A 22,747-nucleotide genomic window follows, 5' to 3' on the forward strand; every position below is an offset into this window, starting at 1 on the left:
ATTATTATTATTATTATTATTATTATTTCAATTTTATTAACTGACTGCGTTTGAGAAAATTACATATTCATGACTTGGCTGCTTTAAATATATTTTTTTCTGTCTAATACACTCTTTAACTTTGTCAACAACAAATACATATATATGCAATATGTCTAAATTGCTGTTTTAACTTACTTACTAAATTGACTTTGATAGGTAAACATTTAGAAGTAAATTTGAATTAAAAGCATTTGAAGTCTACACAAATGGAGCGAAGGTCCTTCGAGTATATAGTGATAGGTTGCGGAGGTATAGGAAGCGCAGCGTTATACTGGCTGTCTAAAAGAGTCGGCGCAGGTAAGATGCCTATATATAGACTTACATTAATATCCGGGCGATTCTTTTGTTTTGCATTTGTCTTTTAACTTTATATACTGTATGCATGCATCGCAATTTATTATCAATTTTCTTTTGTTGTTGTTGTTCTTCTTCTTTTTTTCTTCTTCTGTTTCTTTTTCTTCTTCTTCTTATTCTATACGGCTTATTGAAGTTGCCCCTCACTGCTGTGAATTCGAATCCCGATTCTTTTCATTTGAGGAAGATGAAGCTGGCTTACGGATTTGTCGGTAATTCTACTGAAGTACCCGTTCGTGTCTGAAATAATGCACAGAGAAGGAAGTCCACCAGTAAAGCTAAAAGGTCACATATGACCTTTACAGTGTTGGTGCGACGTAAAACCCAATCAAAAAATAAAATGAGCCGCTTAACGACAAAACCAACATAGTGCGTTTGCGACCAGCATGGATCCAGACCAGCCTGCGCATCCGCGCAGTCTGATCAGGATCCATGCTGTTCGCTTACCATACTATTACAAGTAGAGAAACTGATAGCAAACATCATGGATCCTGATCAGACTGCGCGGATGCGCAGGCTGGTCTGGACCCATGCTGATCGCAAACGCACTATGTTGGTTTTGTCGTGACGCAGCTCAAATGTTATTCACTTTAAAAATTTGTGCCGCGTTATACGAAAAGAAGTCATTTGATTTATTATATTGAAGTTACACTGTTTGTTGTTTTTCTTCATTTATTGTCATTTTCAGAATTATTTGCTCTTCACTGTTTTTGATAATGAGTCAGTAAGTTTATTCAATTAAATATATTTAGGAGGTAGCAAAAGCTCTATTTAATTTTCATTTTGTCGGATGCTTAACTCTAATCACTGGGAGAATTAAAATATACCCTCGCGAATGTGATTTAGACCCACGTCATTATAAACCTTATACCGTGCATGTTCCTTTTGGAGAACTTTTTCCCAAGTGCGGAAGATCATATATAAATTTCACATCCCGGCAAATCACGATGATAATTTTGTTTTCTAACAGCAATGAAATCTAATTACAGGCGTTCTTGGTATAGAGCAATTTGAAATAGGGCACAGCAATGGTGGATCGCAAGACCATTCAAGAATCATGTAATTATAGAAAAATTATTTGTCGAACTATTGACAAGTTACAAAATTATAAAAAGTTAAAAATAGACAAATAAGAACACTTCTCGATTATGATAGATAACAATTAGTTTAATACATCAACAGCCCGTACAGATAAAAAAGTTCTTTCGGAAATTCTTTATCATTTTCCTAAGTCGTTATATATCAATTTGGATTAAGTAACATCTTCTGAACGAATTTGTTTGAAGTATCCTATTATATTTTGATAAAAACTGGTTAAAATTTTTTATATAAATATTTTCTTACTTTCATTTATAGGATGAAATTATCCGACGTGCTTTCTTTTCTCTTTCAACGTATATATAAACTATTATTACATTATTGTAATAAATAAACTATTATTACATTGATGTTATAAATAAACTATTATTACATTGTTGTTATAAATAAACTATTATTACATTGTTGTTATAAATAAACTATTATTACATTGTTGTTATAAAAAAACTATTATTACATTGTTGTTATAAATAAACTATTATTACATTGTTGTTATAAATAAACTATTATTACATTGTTGTTATAAATAAACTATTATTACATTGTTGTTATAAATAAACTATTTTTTACATTGTTGTAATATATAAACTATTATTACATTGTTTTAGTATATAAACTATTATTACATTGTTGCAATACATAAACTATTATTACATTATTGTAATAAATAAATTATTATTACATTATTGTAATATATAAACTATTATTACATTCTTGTAATATATAAACTATTATTACATTGCTGTAATACATAAACTATTATTACATTGTTGTAATAAATAAACTATTATTACATTGTTGTAATACATAAATTATTATTACATTGTTGCAATACATAAACTATTATTACATTATTGTAATAAATAAACTATTATTACATTGTTGTAATATATAAACTATTATTACATTGCTGTAATACATAAACTATTATTACATTGTTATAATATGTAAACTATTATTACATTGTTGTAATAAATAAACTATTATTACATTGTTGTAATACATAAATTATTATTACATTGTTATAATATGTAAACTATTATTACATTGTTGTAATACATAAACTATTATTAAATTGTTGTAATACATAAACTATTATTACATTGTTGTAATACATAAACTATTATTACATTGTTGTTATAAATAAACTATTATTACATTGTTGTAATACATAAATTATTATTAAATTGTTGTAATACATAAACTATTATTACATTGTTGTAATACATAAACTATTATTACATTGTTATAATACATACACGATTATTACATTGTTGTAATATGTAAACTATTATTAAATTGTTGTAATATATAAACTATTATTACATTTGTGCGTCTTCCCAAGTCGAACAGCTTACCACGATGAAATGTACACAAAAATTGTCGCCGATACATACACAGCGTGAGTATTGACCATATATATGCTGTTGCTGATTTTTCAAACATTTTTGTCATTGTTTTTACTCGATCCTACAAGTGTCAACTTAATGCATGCAAGCATACGGCTTAAAGTTATGTTTATCGTCAACAGTTTCAAAACAATTTGTGCATGGGTAACTATATGATAGATGATGACTACATGTATTTCAGATACATTGAGACGCTGAACCCTGCAGTTACTCTTTCTCAAATAAACATTACCATAAGTTAATAAAAAATTCAAGCTTTTTTGTTCACAAATTAAATCGTTAAAAACCAAATTATTATCAAAATCTGGAAACAAAGTGATCATTCGGAAGCATTAATCACAACAAAATTACATGAAAATTGCAGAGTCGGTTTGATTGAGTATGTACATGAGAGACAATGAATAAGTGCAACATCCCTCACGCCCCATAGCACCAACCTGCAATTTTTAGCTTATATTAAGTATTAAAGAAAAACGATTTGCCGTAGAATATTTATTTAAGTATTTTAGAGAATGCATAACTATCATCCTATTGTATGTTTTAAAAAAGTTTTGAGGAGGCCGAGAAGGAGTCTGGAGTAAAGCTTGTACATAAGTGTGGAGGATTGTTGATAGCAAAGAAAGGAGAGACGGACGATGTTGCGACTAAGTATGCAAACGCAATGGCCTCCCAGGACCTTCCGTAAGAACCTTAACAAAGTCTTATCTTATCTAAATTTGCGTCCGTGGTTTTGTCACAAAGAACATTTTCGCGGATTCTTAAATTCGTGGACTGTTTATTTTTCCAAAATGTTATATATAAATAATTGGTATGCAAAATAATCTTACAGCAGACGAAATAAAATTTCTTTAGATTTTAAATTCGTGGATTGACCTATCCACGAAAACCACGAAAATTAGTTCCCCACAAATAATGATGATTTTGAAGGATATGAGATGATAATTTGAAGTTCTGTTACGTACATCATAAATTGAATGCAAAATCAATGATATTTATCCAATTTCCTGTTATTCATTTCAATGTCATGAAACAATTAAATGAAAAAGGATGATTACAAATATTTTGTACGTCAATAGAATCGCAATATTCTTTCAGTTTCGAATGGTTGCCGGGCAACAAATTAAAAGAAAAATTTCCACAGTTTGAGCACACTGAAAATCATGTAGCTGTTTATGAAAAGGATGGAGGACTTGTTGATGCTGCGATGGCCAATGCAGTTCATATACAATTAGCGAAAGGAAATGGAGCGGCTGTAATTGAACATTGTCCCGTAAATAGGTTAACAAAACAAACCAACGGACAGACCACGGTAAGTTAGGAACGCTAGTTCTGTCTTGAGAACTTGTTTTAGAAATTTAAGTTATGTATCTGTATCTGAAAATCTAACAAACTTCAAAAACCATACATGCTATTAGGTATTTTATGTCCCCGGGCTGTCCGCCCGTATTTACGAGATTAAGCTAAGCTGGAAAAATTCATCTGGTGTTCTTCCTGTACCAGTGGCTTCACGATAAACACACCGCGAATACACATTACATGATATTTGCATAACTAATGCTTTCATTTTCCCCTAGTAATTTCCATGTTTAGCACTTTGAAAATACTAAGGATAACTGTTCCGGCAAGTGGATATATTTAAATTACATTTGTACTTTTATTTATACCAATGCCTTCAAACTACAGACATTTACTTATCAATGAAAAGTACTATATCTTTGGCAAGTAACATAACTGTGGCATCCATCTTTCCAAAGTTATTTTCCTTTTTATCACTTTAAAAATAGGACCTGGTATTGTGAACCTTTTCCGGCAAATTGGATATATACTTGTCTAATGTTTCTTCTGACGACTTTATTTACTGACTGATGTTTTTTCATGTTTAGAAAGTGGAAATCTTGGATAGTTATCTAACGCTGGTCTGCGTTTATGGTCACGAAGTTAAATTCACTAGTGCTTATAATAGATATTTACACTTTCTTCTCATATACTAGTACTGTATAGATCCTTAATCTTTTGACCGATGTCTTTCATACTTGGTAGATTTTGATAGGTTGTGCTCTAACTTGGGATGGAGAGGAGGTTCACAATGTCAAAGTCACATGTGCAAAGAACCTTTTTGTTTCACTTTTTCTCAGAAAGCATTTATTTACGTACATATGGTTTACATATTTGGTAGGTTCATACCTTAAGTGGTCATGGTGTTTGAAGTCATTGGGTTTAAGGTCAAGGTCTCCCATTATGTATACAACATGTTTTTGGTAAACCTTTATTGGTAGGTTGAATACTTTTCAATTTTATCAAATAGCAAAAGCATGTCATTTTATTTATTTTATTTTGTTCAAAAAAAAAAGATTTTTCTGTCTGTCAAGTAGACAATTTTTCTTAATCAATTATCCCTTCCTTAAGAGCGTGAAAGGAAAAATAATCTATTTGCTTATTTGGTTAGTAACAATAATCAGGGCCGCGAGATATTTGTCTACCAAAGTCATTTTTGTATTAGAATTTATGGACAATTTCAACTTCCAAATGTAGAAAAAATGTAAGAGAACCTTATGTCTCTCTTCTTCTAAATAAAAAAAGAAAACAAATTTACTAGAAGCTTACTCAAAGGTATTTGAATCAGGTATTCAACAAGCTTTTCAACCAGTTCCTTTTAGTTGTCTTATGTTTTAGTTATGCTGTTTATTTTCGTCTTCTTACTGGCAATTGCCACTACCGCCAATGAACAGTGCCAAGTTTGCCTATTTTGTCGGTATTTGCTTATGAATATTTTAAGATTTTTATGCTTTTTATTCCTGTATTTTCTAAATTGCTCCTTTATAGGTCCATACCACTAAAGGTAACTTCACATGTAAGAAGGTCATAGTAACGGCTGGGGCGTGGCTTAATCAAGTGCTAGGGTCGATTGGCGTTCATATTCCAGTTTATGTCACACAGGAGCAGGTCACATATCTTGGCACGCCACATGTGAAAGATTTTGTCAAGGAAAAGTATGAAGTTTACCCATGCTATTTTATAAATTGTTTTGCTGATTATGTGTCGTTAAATGTATAACACCTAAATGTTTCAGATATGTTTAGGATATTAGAATAAATATTAACAAAACGTATATGTATAACAAATTAAGAAGCATTAAAAACAACAAATGAAACACACAAAATAAAAAAAATAACGGGGTAGACACTAAGACATAAACCTAAGCAAAATAAACCAAACTAAAAATCCATTTCTATTCATATATATGTATATATATTGCTCAACAAAATTGTATATGCAAGAGTGCTGTACTGTATAAGGATCAAACTATCATTCACTTACTTTTTACAAAGGACTATTTTGGTGCGTAAACGCTTGCCTTTGTGTCTAATTATTTGTCACTCAGCAAGTGTTTGCACTGATATTTAACTCTTGCGAACAGTATCTTCTATATTCTCTGTTTTCTTTCAGATTTCCTATTTTCATTTACCATTCAAAAGATCATGATATGTACGCATTACCTCTTCATGGGAACACGGGATTTAAAATTGGTATCGATGCAGGAGGTCCTGTAGTCACAGCGGGTACAAGGAACTTTACGCCGGACCCAGTCAGAGAGAAAAAATGCCTAGACTTCATCCAAAAAATTTTGCCAAAGGCTTGTATCTAAGTGTCTTAGTAATTTTACAATTAAATAAAATATATAAAGAAGACTCCTCGTATCATATTATACAAGTTACTTGTGAAGAGCAGAAACATACAAATTTGTCTAATATAGACGACTTAATTGAAGTTGTATTGGTTATGCATGATTCATCATGTTGATATTGAAATGGTGTAAAAAAGGGTTAAGTAAGATATAATAATTAATAACATACAAAGTAGTCTTCAGATTACATATGAGTGTGAACAAATATGTGTTAAAATACATTAGTAAAAACATATTTTGAATATGTTTGCAACGTTTCAAAACATGTACTAGTATTCTGATGTGTTCAATGGTTCATATATATTACCCAAATATAATCACTTTGCGAAAATCTTTACAACATTGTTATGAATGTGCTGCGAATAATATCAGTTCTGTTACTCAAATACAATTCATTCTTTCTTCTTCTCTACATTTAACTAATGACAATTTGGTGAACATCGTCTTGTTGTATGTCATCAGCAGTTCCCAATTCCTCCTTGGAAGTTGAGCCATAAAATGTTATAAAACAAATTCTAATAAATATTTTTATTGCAGGCAGTGGGACCAATTCTGTACACTAAGACATGCCTATACACGATGACGCCTGATCGAAATTTTGTAATTGACACGTGTCACAGACAGGGTCATGAAAACGTCATTATTTGCAACGGAGCAGGCCATGCTTTCAAGTAAACATTTTTTTACTATTTCAATATATTACATTACAATAAATATTATAAAATATATCAGTTTTTGAATTCATAAAATGGCGTCAATACGTTTTCATGGCAATTACAATTTCGACAAGCCTTCAGTTGTGGTAAAAACCAGTCGACATTGTTTTAGAGACCGCTCAAGAGAGTGTTAAAAAGTTGTCTCTGAATAGTATGGTCTCTAAACAGAATATAATAAATTTTGAATGAAAACAATTCTTTGTATTGCATATATCATGAATTTCATGTCATTGGTAAAAGGAAAGTTGTTGTTTTTTGAAAATGAATAATGCGTTTTAGCATTTCTAAGATTTGTCAAATGACTAAAATAAAATGTACACCAATAAAATTTACGAAAAGAATTTACATACTTTGTATAAAAAAATGTTCAAGGTCGCTTTATAGTTTCATTATAATGTGTATATTCTCTATTTAGTTGTTAAACACACGAGAGTGTTTCAAAAAGCTTATATCTTCCAACACAATCGAACTAAAATAAATATGTATAAACTAAGTCACATCTTGACTAATAAGTAAATAAAAAAGATATCAATAGGAAAAAAATACAAATGTTCTTGTACATCATTACTTTATGTTGTTTATATTTGAAACAGATGGAGTGCACTTTTAGGAAAGATACTTAGTGAGATGGCGATTGACGGTAGAACACAATACGACATTGCAGCGTTCACAATGGACCGAGACGCAATCAGTAATCCCAACTACAAAACAACAATATTTGAAGGTGGCAGTTTATCCGGAGGCAAAGACCATGCAAATGACAGCAAATCAAAACTTTAAAACCACACACACACATGTTAAAAAACTTGTCCTCCGACGGAAAGCTTGTACAGTTGAATCAAAACAAGATTTTGTTATTCAAATTAGTTTTATTTTGTGTTAAACTTATATTACTCCTTGGTAGTATCTACTAACAGTCATGGAGGGTGATCAAATGGCATATGTTAACAGTAAAATTCGATCACATCTAATAGTATTTGCTAAAATTTCGTTATATTTCAAAATTTGAAAAATGAATAAAAATTATACCATGTCCGAGGTAAATATTTGCTGATTCCAATGGTATATGTACATAAGCGAACAATGAATTAAATTAAAGCTATAATATATATTGTTTTCTTTTTTATTTTGTATTATACAGGAACGATATTATTGTTTTTGTTTTTTTTACTTTGTTCAGTTTTGTATTAAACAAAATGAGCCATCAATGTAAATAAAGAGTTTGTGTTTTCTGTACTTTTAGTTGTTATTCCTTACAAGTACACACATTTTTTGTATAAATGTCAGGAATTCATGTAACTTTGACCACAGGCAATCTATCCGAAGTACATTGTATACAAAAATATGGCTGGGTCTCTTTTATACAAAATGATAAATGAACGGTTGTATAAAATTGCAGGTTTCCATCAACGCTCTGTAACACCGACCTGAATAGTAGTCAATATTTATACATGAAAATGTTTAAATTTGAATTTAGAAACTTCCGTAAACGTCTTCAAACAAGTCGTAAAAAAAGCCAATAGCTATTTCATTTTACAGGATCTCCAATAAAACTAAAATCCTTAAAACATTAAATTTCTAAAATCTTACAAAGATCAACTAGGGTCCTTTAAACGGAAATAAAGAAATATGGAATTTTATTTAATTTAAAGTCAATATTTAGAGTCATTCTTAGCCAGATTTGTGATATTTTTAGGCTACTTTACACAATGAAAACGATTATTCTTGAAAACCGGAGTGAGCGGCAGATCTGAGATTTTGCACATATGTTATTGGTATAGACCTTAATCAAATGGTATCAAAATCTCGAAAAGCTTCTATCATGTCAAGAGGAGTCCCTTTAAAGTGGACAGGTCTACATGTGGCACATTTTCAATAAGTACGTTGTTTCAAATATTGATTAAAAAAACATTAGAAATGTATCATTTAAAGGATCTTATAGAAAAAATATTGAAATTAAAAAATAAAATTGTAAATGAAAATGTATTTGTAATTGTATTTTTAATTTATACTCGAATAAACAGTATCAAATTTGACATCGGTTTTGTGAAAACAATGGTATAGTTTAAAACAAGGAGATTTTGAATAAGTTAATGGTTTAGTTGGGAAATAGACAAATATAATAAGAAAATGCAGTGCCTGTGACTTCAGAAACAAGATCAGATTTCTTTGAAACACGATTCCGATTTCGTTAAAGAAGGGCGTGTTTAATACGAGTGAGTCGTTTTTTACGCCAATATGCAGCTTATGGCTTTATTTTTGAAACCGACGTCAGGAGAGATACCCATGCACATGATAGACTTCACACCTTAATTTATACTTCTGTACTTTGTACTTAATCTCCTTATTGTCCGAAGCTCATCGTGATCGACCTACTCAATTTGCCGGAACCAGTGAGAGATAAAAAGTTTCTATACTTCATACGAGAAATTTTGCGAAAGCCTCGTTTCTTAATCATTGGCCACAAAGAAAAAACGCGTGTCAAATGTCTTAGTAGTATAGTCAAGAGTAAATTGGCTAAATTGTTGTTGCATGACTTATGATACAGATATTCAAATGATGGAATTAAGGTTTAAGTAAGATGCATATAAGATCAAATACATAAAAAAAGCTTCAAGTGACAGAACAAGGAAATGCATATCCTGAATACGTTTGTAACGTCTAAAGTGCATTCTGAGCTCTTAAAAAGGCTACGTGTACTTCACAGATGTAACCGATAAGAACAAGTACATAAAAAAGACTTCGAATGACGGAACAATGAAATGCATACTAGTAATTTGAATATGTTTGTTACGTCTTAACGGCCCTATGAAAGGTTATATGTACTTGATATTGTTGTACTTTCATTATTGTACTTTACAAATGTTACCAATTTGCGTATTTGTTTTCTTTAGTAGTACATTTGCATTAGATGTATCACATTTTTATGACTCAAATACAAGTGAGCCGCGCCATGACAAAACCAACATAATGGGTTTGCGACCAGCATTTATCCAGACAAGCCTGCGCATCCGCGCAGTCCGATCAGGATCCATGCTGTTCGCTTACAAACCATATAACAAGTAGGAACAGCATGGGTCCTGATCAGACTGCGCAGGCTGGTCTAGATCCGTGCTGGTCGCAAAGGCACTATGTTGGTTTTGTCGTGACGCGGCTTAAGTTATTTCTATATCTGTAATACAATCAATGATGACGTCTTATTGTCTATCGTTAGTAAAAATTCCGTCAAATTCCGCTTCATGTACTTAACCCATTGGTATATTTCGTTTATTAACTATTCTATCAAATTAATCTTAATTACAGGCATTGTAACCGATTCTGTCCAGTAATGACGCCTGATAGAAACTTTTTAATTAACACATGTCACAGAGAGGGTAATGAAAACATCATGCTGAAGTTATTTGTCACGTAGTTGGTATATAAAGTTATATATAACATAAATATGAATATCTGAATTTCAAACAATGACGTCAATATATTTACATAACAATTCCAATTTTGGCAGATGAAACAAACACACAACAAGTTTCAATATCTTTATTAACAAGTTATGTAAAACTGACAAAAATAAAGATAAGCAAATGGCTCTTTGCTATCAAAGATGTTATGTTATTGTATAACTTGAAACAAATGGAGTGTACTTTAAGGAAAGATACCCAGTGAAATGGCAATAGACGGCAAGACACAATATAGTATTGCAGCGTTCACAATGGATAGAGAAGCAATAACCCCAGCTTCTAAAAAAAATCTTTTAACTTAAAGCAAAGCAAAACTTTAAAATATGATGAACAAGGTCAACAAGGAAAGGCGACGTGCAATGAATTAATGAATTAAACCACACTTGCCGGTTTCAAGCTAATTCTCCAACAAGAAACTTTTACAATTGAAACAAACCCTTATTTCTTAATTCAGTCTTTATATTTCTGAAAAATAAAAAGTGTGTGTCTTAGAATACAAAATTTTGTAGTAAAGAATTTAATTTATTGTTTGTTTGTTTTTTTTCGAATAAGATTTTATCGTTTGTTTTTTAGCTGCAAACAGTAAATGTACACACAGGCTGGTCATATCGCGATTTCAAATATGCAAGATTGCTGAGTTTTATGCTGCCGACAGTAATATGTTCTCAGTGTTAGCATTATAAGGTGTATTTTCGCTTTTTTTTCGCTTTTCGCTAAAGTTGCAGTGAGAAAACTTTCGATAACATGAATTTATTCGAAACGTTGAATACATGTATGTGTTCTAAAACTACAAATGTTTTAGAGGATGTAATTTACATTGACCCTTGAGCATTTCATTTGTGTTTTTTGTTTTATTTGATTGGGTTTTACGCCACACCGACACAGTATTGGTCATATATCTCGACGTTTCAGCTTTAATGGTGGAGGAAGACCTCAGGTTCCCTTTCGTGCATTCATTCAGGCACGAACTGTTACCTGAGTAGAACCACCGACGTTCCGTAAGCTAGCTGGATAGCTTCATCACATGAAAGAATCCAAAGTCAATGTCGGGATTCGAACCCACAGTAGTAAGGGGCGATGCTTTGAACTCAGCGACCTTAACCACTCGACCACGGATGCCCCATTGGCATTTCATATAAGAGGTTGCAGAGGTTTTTAGACGAATAAAGTAAGATATGAACTGAATATGAAAATTGAAATGATTTATTTTGGTTTAACATTGCATTCAACAGCTAAGGTTTATAACCTCTATCGTGGAGGAGGACAAGTTATTATTTACATGTGATAATCCGGCTTATACTTACAATGATGAGGGAAAGTGGAACAAGTTGGCTACCATTATCTTTAGGTTATTAAGGTTACTAGATACAGGCGGAGAGATGAACACGTTATACGCACACGTTATAAGAGGAGAACACTTAAACATCAATTCATCTGTCATTAAGAATTCGTAAACAAAGTGACACAGGGTAGATTATCTACAACTCCCGGCATAGAAAAAAATACATGAATAAATGATAATGTATTTTAATGACCTATTCTTATCACCAATTTTAACAGATGTCACAATTAAGCAAGACTAGATCTTAAAAGATAAATCATCTGCAAGAGGAAAATTGTAAAGGAAAACAAAATCAAACTGAAACCGTATTCCAATAGAATCCGTCAAGGACTTAAAAAGGCCAACAGATGATCTTTTTTTAAATGTTGTAAAGACATCAGCATGTACTTGTACTTGATGTGACAACAGGTGAGTAACATGGATGACGTCATTTATTTATATAGTAATAATCTCTGTAGATTCAAGGTTGGACTAATTTGTAAACAAGCTAAGAAAACCTCTCGAGCTGGCTTGATATGGTTGTATTTCCATTATTATAGTATAGCAATTAGAACGAAGAAGTTGTATCTCAAGAATCACTAGGTAAAATATACTTCCGTTTCTCCGTATGTATCATAAAGTTCCTTGTTGAGATCTATTTGATACCGATCGTACCAAATTTTTATTGTCTTGCCTTCCCCTTCAATTCTGACCCGATCTCTCAAGAACACACTGACAAATTCCTGTAATGCTTTCAAATTTTCCGGCGAATACTCGTTGTATGCATAGAAATATAATAATTCAACTACAGCCTTATACAAGTTTTTCTGCAACGTTTCTTCATTGTCTTTTGCCATTTTGGTCTCCAACGTATCAAAATTTGTGAAGCCTTCTTTATCATTCAGTTGTAGCTTACACAAATTATCAATAACACTGCCAAGATCTTGTTCAATTTTCAAATACTTATCTTGGTCTCCAATGATTTTTAAGATATTATGTGGTACAAAAAAGCTGGATAAGGTATTCATTTTTATACACTGTCGAAGTAGAAAGAACAGTTCTGCACGTCTTATTGGCAAGTTCGATTCAGACCAATGCTCAGTGTTAATATAATGTTCAAACATATAAAACATCATTGTCTTTAACCAGTAGGATGGGATGATAGAGTCAAGAATATAAAAATCATTGTTCCACGTTTTCGGTAAATACTTGCTGACCATAAACTTGACACAACGATATAGAACCCGTTTATTCTCCGCTTCTTTCATTCTCCATATTTGCATTTCACGTACAGCCATTGTTATTCTTGCTCGGCCATCAGAGCGTAGGACTATATGATTAAAATCACTTTCATTCTGAGAGTGTTTTGTTTCATCACTTATTCCAGGACGCCTTTGATCCAACACAGCTTGATTGAAATCTACATTGGTATGATAATTGTCGTAACGCTGTTGAACGGCGAGGCAAATATCTACATCAACAACAAGAGAAGGAAACTCTGTTCCAGACCACAGTAATTGCTGAGTTAGTGCAAGCTTTCCAACGAAATAAGATGATGATACTGTGTTTAACCACTTCCATCCAGGAAGAGTGCATTTTTGTATGTCCTCACACAACAGTTCCAGTATCTTTTGCCAAACATTTATAATAAACGCCGTGTCATCTTCGTCTTCGTCTAATGGTACATCAATGTCAGCAAATATAGTTCTATCTAACACTTTGACTTTTTTAAGCTCGGGATCAATGCTTATTTCCAGTTCCTCAAACTTAAAAACTTTACATAGAGCAGGCAACTCGATCATAAAATCAAATTCGTCTGGTTTGCCGATCTTTGTTCCTTCATATGTGCTTCCCATTTTGAGTAATTTGCAACCATTGAACATCTCATACTTCTGTTCCCATAACTTTAAAAGCATGTTAACCATTTCTTCTACATTGGACATAATTTGCTTTCTTTCTAATGAATGCACCTGGACAACTTTGCTTTTTAATTTCGTAACAAATTCATCCAACATGCAAGAACTAGCACCCCATGACACGTGGTCTATACCCTGTCTGCATTCCAGGATGCCAAGTAAGTTCTGAGAATTGTGAGACTCGAGATATTCGTCATTGAAAGCATCATATGTCCTGTCGTGCATGCTCAATATGGCTTTTTTCTCTGGTGCCGATGAACAGAATGACGAATTCCACGAGAGGTAGGGTAATTTTGGCCGAGTATAATTTGGCTTTCCTGTATAAAAAGGAATATCACACGATGGGAAAGTTCCTTGATACCTTTTCCATAGTTTTTCTCTTTCGCGCTCAATATAGTCACTTGAGTGAATGGGAAGAAAATTCAAATCTGGAGGCTTGCTTGCCGAAAGTCCGCACGATTTCTTAAGTTCTCCGCCCGGAAAACATGCTCCAACATTTGAAACACATGATGAAACAATGTTCGTCTGTCCCACTGAAATACATTCTTCTGTATTATTTTGGTCGCGTGTACTTTCCGTGCCTAGAGCGTTCACTATCCGTTTCCTTACTACATAAAATATCTCCAATATAACGATAGCCAAAGTCAGAATCATTCTTCATTTATCAAATGTATTTATCGACAAAGCACATAAAAAGATAAATAGCCACTTTCATTATGCCACATTAGCCTCTAAGACGTTTTAATTAACGCACTCGTTCATTGTTGACTCATTTGTGAAATGGTTAAATTGAATTTATATAAATTCGAACGCAATGTTACTCGTAGTATACGAATATACACGTTTATGCAATGCTTGAGTGCGTTGATAATGTCGATAAATGTTAATACTTAAACTTCGGGAAATTCCGCACGCCACGTAAAATAGTCGAAGCGTAAATATATCCATTAAGCATATATACATGAATATAGGTCTGACATGCGTTATAATTCGCAGAACAAGTTGAAGAAAATGTTATTAAGCGAGCCTCTCGGGTATATGAATAACTTCCATATAAGTTTTTATCAAATTAAAAGTCATGTCAGGTTCTGTTAATCTAACCAAAACAATCCGTTTACAACTTAAATTTCATTTATAAATTCAAAAATATGCAGTTATTTAACACGTGTGCAATATAAAGAAATACAAAATGGTTTAATTCCATAGAAAACATTATTTGTCGATAAATACATTTGATAAATAAGAAATGGTTCTGACTTTGGCAGCATTTACTTTGAGAAAATTAATAAATGTGTTAAAAAGTTTATTGCATAAAATCGGTTTTATTTATAACTGTAAAATAAAACGGGGATATTATTTCTATAAAGAACCAGACTTAACAGCAATTAAAACATTTTGACTTATATAATTAAATTCAAAAAGATTCAGGAGTAAATCATTTTGACCCATATTCTATTATAATGTCTTAAGGATTCGCTTCAATGATTTAGCCACGATATACACAGAAAATGAATTATTGAACACTGAAATATCGATTCGGCGTAGAGATATACATGTAATACCCATTTAAAGCATGCATTTGATGAAAACCTCCATTTTGCAGAAGGTCTCTGTCCTGGACAAAAGGAAACAAACTATAATGTTAACCCAGGCTTAATATACTCCCAATATTATATCTCTTTTCATACAATGTTTCTATCAACTCCCTTCTCAAAATAACCCCTGAAAAACAATATACCTGATATACATGCATATTAGCAATTTTCATAGAGAGATATATATAGAGAGAGAGGGAGGGGGGAGGGCAATATTTGACCACTCAGATATTCAATATCTAACAGCATAGGAAAATCAAAATCTTAAAATGACTTTTCATTTATTAATTAACAAGAAGCGCCGCAATGCGACGAAAACCAGGTTTTCAACGACCAAGTTTTGATGTGACAGCAATCAAAAGGTCAAAGTGCGCTGAAGTTATTGAGTAGAAGCTGAAAATTCTATTGTAAGCAAATGACCTTGATCTTGCTCCCAGATATCTAAGTGGCAATCCAAAGCTGCCACTCAGCAAGTTTGGTGTCAAAAGGTCAAAGCAAACTCAAGTTATAACATGAAAACTAAATACATTAACCTTGATCACAGACACCTGGGTAGCAATCCCAAGCTGCCTCTTGATATAAGCTAACCATTCATCAAGTTTGGTGTCAATAGGCCAAAGCAAACACAAGTTATTGAGCGGAAACTGAATTTCTATTTTTAGTAACAGTGACCTTGACCTTGATCACAGACACCTGGGTAGCAATCCCAAGCTGCCACTTGATATAATCTATCAATACACCAAGTTTGGTGTCAAAAGGCCAAAGCAAACTCAGGTTATTGAGCGGAAACTGAATTTCTATTTTTAGTAACAGTGACCTTGACCTTGATCACAGACAACTGGATAGCAATCCCAAGCTGCCACTTGATATAAGCTATCCATACACAAAGTTTGGTGTCAATAGGCCAAAGCAAACTCAAGTTATTGGGCGGAAACTGAATTTCTATTTTTAGTAACAATGACCTTGACCTTGATCACAGACAACTGGGTATCAATTTCAAGCAGCCTCTTGATATAAGCTATCCATACATAAAGTTTGCTGTCAATAGGCCAAAGCAAACTCAGGTTATTGAGCGGAAACTGAATTTCTATTTTTAGTAACAGTGACCTTGATCACAGACACCTGGGTATTAATCCCAAGTAGCCTCTTGATATAAGCTATCCATACACCAAGTTTGGTGTCAATAGCCCAAAGCAAACTCAGGTTATTGAGCGGAAACTGAATTTCTATTTTTAGTTACAGTGACCTTGACCTTGATCACAGACACCTGGGTAGCAATCCCAAGCTGCCTCCTGATATAAGCTTTCCATACACCAAGTTTGGTGTCAATAGCCATAAGCAAACTAAAGTTATTGAGCGGAAACTGAATTTCTATTTTTAGTAACAGTGACCTTGACCTTGATCACAGACACCTGGGTAGCAATCCCAAGCTGCCTCTTGATAAAAGCTATCCATACACCAAGTTTGGTGTCAATAGGCCAAAGCAAACTAAAGTTATTGAACGGAAACTGAATTTCTATTTTTAGTAACAGTGACCTTGATCACAGACACCTGGGTAGCAATCCCAAGCTGCCTCTTGATATAAGCTATTCATACACCAAGTTTGGTGTCAATAGGCCAAAGCAAACTAAAGTTATTGAGCGGAAACCAAATGTTGACGCCAATCCGCCCGCCCGCCGACTTCGGCATTACAATAACCCGGTTTTCGTTGAAAACCTGGTTAATAAAAAACATCATCAAGTTCGGTATGTACCATCATTGAAAGAAATTTTAAACTTCAACTTTAGTTTTTACTTCCACCGTTTTGGATGTTCATTAGGGTATTTCGTATTTCAAAACTTTATTTTGATGTTTTTTCAAGTCACAAGATCTTGAAATAGGAAAAAAAAGATTCCCTCAGGAAATCAAAGACACTTATAATCCTCTCTCAATTTTGTTGAATAATCTCTCATTGCTCATCGATACTGTCAACCAAAGTCTTTTTTAGAAAACTTGGTAGAAGAGCATCTAAAGATCAAATACTAATTAAAGAAGATGACAAACAACAATTTTTGTACAAAACAGTTTCATGAACAATGATTTTATATCATAGTTCTTATACATCACTCTATTAAAATCTGAATTTTTAATCATTTAGAAGAAGAAAAAACAGTTCTGCAAGTCTTAGCGGCATGTTTGATTCTGACCAATGCTCTGTGTTAATATAATTTTCAAACATATAAAACATCATTGTCTTTAGCCAGTAGGATGGGATTATAGAGTCAATCATATCTAAATCACTGTTCCACGTTTTCGGAAAATACGTGCTGACCATGAACTTGACACAACGATATAGAATCCTTTTGTTCTCCGCTTCTTTCATTCTCCATATTTGCATTTCCCGCACAGTCATTGTTATCCTTGCTCGACCATCAGAGCGAAGGACAGCATGATTATAATTATTCCTGTTTTCCAGCGGTTTTGTTCCATCACTTATTCCAGGGCGCCTTTGATCCAAAACAGCTTGATTGAAATCTAATTACCGTACCATTGTTGAATGGCGAGGCAAATATCTACATCAACAACAAGAGAAGGAAACTCGGTCCCAGACCACAATAATTGCTGAGTAAGTGCAAGCTTCCCAGTGAAATATGATGAAATCAACGTGTTTAACCACTTCCATCTAGGGAGTACGTGTTTTTGCAAGTCCTCACAAAAAAGAACATGTATCTTTTGCCAGACATTTTTTATAAACACCGTGTCATCTTCGTGTTCGTCTAATGGAACACCAATGTCAGCAAATATAGTTCTGTCTAAAACTTTAACAATTCTAAGTTCGGGGTCGGTGATCAGTCCCTGGTCTTCAAACTTCTGAACTTTACATAAGGCTGGAAGCTCGACCATAAAATCAAACTCATCTGGTTTTCCAATCTTTGTTCCTTCATAAGTAATTTACAACCCTTGAACATCTTAAACTTTTGTTCCCATACTTTTAAAACCATACCCATCATTTCTTCCGCACGTACCTTCCTTTATAGCCTGTCTTTCTGTTGAATGCATTTCGACAACTTTGTATTTTAATCTTCTTACAAACTCAGCAAGCATGTCCGAACTGAAACCCCATGACAAGTGATCTATACTCTGTTTGTGTTCCGGTATGCAAAGTAAATTCTGAGGATTGAGAGATTTAATTCTTATGTCATCGAAAGCATCATATGTCATGTCGTGCATACTTAATACAGCTTTCTTCTCTGGCACCGATGCAAAAAATGATGAATGCCATTGGTGGCAAGGTAATTTTGGCCTAGTATAATTATCTAAACGGATTAAACACGGTGAGAAAAACTCTTTATATATGTTCCATATTCTTTCTCTTTCTCGCTCAATATACGCCATCGAGTGAACGGCTAGGAAATTCAAATCAAGAGGTTGACTTGCAGGAGGTTCACACAGTTCCCCAAGTTCTCTGCCTGTAACACATGCACCAACGTTTGGAACATATGATAAATAAGAATCCCTCTGATCACCTAAAACATCTTCTTCCTTTTTTTTTTGGTCAGATATAGCCGTTTCCTCACTACAAAAAGTTCCTCCACTTGTAGTATTGTCAGTACCTTCCTCCATTTATGCGGTTTCTAGACTTAGACCAGCTATATATTTATCAACACAACACATTCAAAGATTAATGATATCTTTAAATATTCGTCGTTTGCTCTTGACATATAAAAAGGCACAAGCACTTAATAAGTCTTCATTTACATCACTCAAAATATGTTAAAATTGGCTTAACATTGTCAAAATTGCTTTAAACCGAAAGTCGTTTTACTCGTTGTGATATAAGTTTACATGATTTAATTGATTAAAATATTTGTATTGTACTGACATTTCACGTTAAGTGCATTTTATATAAACAATGCTATCAGTGTATAAATAATATAGATAAATTGCCATCCGCTAGCCAAAAAATTCGGATATTACCGCAAACTTCATAAAAAGGACCAAGTGAATAGCCTGTGTGCAACAGTTACATGAAAATACATATGTAGAATGGAAACTACATAACAACTCCGCATAATGCCGACATATGAAAACAAACACATCTTAAGTGAAAGAATATGGTGGTAACTTATGTTCTCGATTTATATTTCCTTAAAAAATGTTGATATCAAGGGACTATAATTTATAAAAAAAAAGGTTTTTCTGGACAACTCTTGCTGCAGAGTTTTTTCTTTCAAAATTATAACACATGCATGAAGTTGAAAAAGATTATGGATAAAGGGAATCACTACAAAGTAAAACGGTATATATGGTCAAAGCTTTAGTACAGCACTATTCTTATGAAGCCATAAATACACATGTATAGCATTCACCCTACTATTAAAGCACCCAGTTGTAACTAAAATTTAACGAGCCAATTTATAATATAAACGTTTCAAAAATGGTAACCATGTGAACCTTTGGGACAACACACGTAGACTGATGAAACCTAAAAACGTTTCGTAGCCTTTGTGCATCGCCATTAACATATTTCAATCTCCAGCCAAACAATGTAAATGTCTATGACAAAATCTTCTTGCTCTCCATGTAACCTTGCTTTTCTATCTTTAGCATTTTGGTTAACCAGCAGTCAGTTGTTGTCTCACTCTCAATGCAGATGGGTTTTTTTCTCAGCATTTTATTCACACAAAAATCGAGTCATAACTTTACAAGCAGTGGTCTTTCTATTATCAGCATATGATCATACATTTAATTTTCTCGCTCTTATTTCACAGCTGTCGTTGAATTACTTAGCTTGCTCAAAATTGTCTTTATAGTTTCAGAATGATGTGTACAGTGTGCAGAGAAGCAACTTTGCATAAAAGAACCTCAACATATTCAACTGACTGGTAAAAATTCCAAAAATCCACACGAATTATAAATAGAAAACATTATTAAGCTGTGTATGTATTATCATTTTATTGAAATGTTTTACTGGCCACTAGATATTCAAAAAGGTAAACCACTGTGAGCTCCTCCCCTCCTCGATATTAAACATAATTTAATAATTTTCTCTAAAATTAGTTCGCCGCTCGATACTGCCAACTAAATAGAATAAAAAAAATAGGAATCCATAAAGAAAGTCTAAAATGGCAAAATTGAAAATGTTGCAGGCTCGGTTTGATTGAGCCTGTTCATGCACGATACTGTCAAGTGCAAACCAGCGTCTTCGCCCACTAGCAAAGTATTTTCAGAAAACGTAGTAAGTAAAAGGGTCAAATTCAAATTAAGGAAAGATGACAAACAACAATTACAAATACAATATATATTTGTACAAAATTTATTAATTTACTGAACAAAAACGAAACGTTTTCATAAACAATAATTTTATATCATACATCATTCTATTAAACATTCTGTAAAACAATTTTTTTATAATTTTATATCATAACTATGATGCTCAAATTAAGATTTATCAATTTTGTATGTTCCAAAAAGCATTATTTATAAAGATATTACCAAATTTAACATTTCATGTAAATAAAGGGAGGTAATAAAAATCTATTTTCTATAATGTCTAAGTCATATTTTTCAATAAAAAATGAATGCATATATTTCAATGAGAACAAATATTTGCAGTACATATTTTACATATTCTTCGATGTTTGAAAATCGTTTTATAAGCATAATTATATACATATATATAATTTCACTTAAGTGTGATATACAAACTCAATTATAACATACAGGATCTTTAACATAAAGAACACTTTTGTAGCAATTTTTCATTAACTGAAGGTCTACTAAGCAATACTTCATGTATATGACAATTATTATATAAGCTCTGGAAAATGTAGTTTCACACATGCCCAGAGGATTTAGAGATAGGGTTTCTATAAACTTATAAGTAAGTCTTTCCTAAATGGAACGGGCTAATTTTCACCCAATGGACATTATTCATAAAATGTTTGCATGGAAACCGAGAGGATATTATAGTATTCATACAATATATGATGATGTCGATATATGTATCATGTTACATAGCCACTCTGTATCAATCATGGAGTGTTAAATAGTCGCTCGTAGTGAATAAACATATAAAACATACACTGTGTTGTTTTCTGGGTGGGTTCTCGGCTCCCAGGGACATGTAGCAAATATTGCAATGGTGACGAGGATAATTAAATTTAAATAAACAGCAGTGAAGTTTGGACTTAGGATTAATTCGTACACGTTTAGCAAAATCCAAGTAGAACACTTGTTTGCAAAAATGACTGGATTAATACAATCAAAGAAAATCCAAGCAATGTCAGTTAAAGATGAGGTATCTACGTCGAAAATTTGAAAATTTAATAAATGGACTCGGAATTGACAAAAACAAAAGAAAGAAAGCTCTGCTATTGCTCTACGCAGGGGATGAAGTGTTTGAAATTTACAAAACTTTTCCAACATTATCCAATGCTGATGACAACTATGCTGACATGAAGAAAGAACTTTCGGATTTTTTTCAACCACAAAAGAATACAGAATGTCTGCGTTTTGAATTTGGAAACGTGACACAACAAGACAAAAGTATAGATGAATATGTTACACAATAACGTCAGAAAGCTAGAGATTGTGAATTTGCAGACCCCGATTCACAGACCAAGTCTCAATTTATATATGTTGTCCATTTCATATTTGATACAAGATAATTATGTATTATTTCACTATTTCTATCACTGTTTTTCTTCTCCTTACTGGCAGGGTCCATTCAACTTTACTATAATATGAAAAAATGAAATTAGTTTTTGTAAATTTCCTACATAAGAGAAAAATCTGGAAATGTGCTGCATTAAGCAAGAAAAAATAAAGATTATAAATAAAACGTTCATTCTAAAAATTAATAATTGTATAACAATTAAATAATACCTAATATATATAATATTTGAGTACATAAATGTAAAATAATCCTCTATCTTTGGTAAAGAAAATTAACATTTAAGTTTTGATTACATCACAAATAATATATATGTATTATTTGTACCGAAAATGCTGCTTTATGCAAGAAAAAATAGAAGATAATAAATAATCATTATAAAAAAAGTATATAGTATTACAATTTTAAATAATAATACCTAGCATATAACATATTGAGTACATTTATTTACTGTAAAATAATCCTTCATATCTCTACTACAAAAGTTTAAACTGTAAG

At 32.5% G+C, this 22,747-nt stretch overlaps 1 protein-coding gene across 1 annotated transcript; it reads left to right on the plus strand.

The window, feature by feature from the left end:
* The first annotated feature begins 170 nt into the window (after nucleotides 1–170).
* Nucleotides 171–8,540, plus strand: LOC132746721 (monomeric sarcosine oxidase-like). Its single transcript, XM_060735957.1, has 9 exons — nucleotides 171–339; nucleotides 1,386–1,455; nucleotides 2,840–2,896; nucleotides 3,453–3,584; nucleotides 3,999–4,212; nucleotides 5,727–5,893; nucleotides 6,351–6,541; nucleotides 7,130–7,259; nucleotides 7,898–8,540. The coding sequence occupies exons 1-9, from the start codon at nucleotides 249–251 to the stop codon at nucleotides 8,082–8,084; spliced, it is 1,239 nt and encodes a 412-aa protein (XP_060591940.1). The 5' UTR covers nucleotides 171–248; the 3' UTR covers nucleotides 8,085–8,540.
* The last annotated feature ends 14,207 nt before the right edge of the window (nucleotides 8,541–22,747 follow it).

This window comes from Ruditapes philippinarum, unplaced genomic scaffold, assembly GCF_026571515.1.
Source record: "Ruditapes philippinarum isolate M1 unplaced genomic scaffold, ASM2657151v2 ctg110_1_1_1_1, whole genome shotgun sequence".
NCBI classification, from domain to species: domain Eukaryota; kingdom Metazoa; phylum Mollusca; class Bivalvia; order Venerida; family Veneridae; genus Ruditapes; species Ruditapes philippinarum.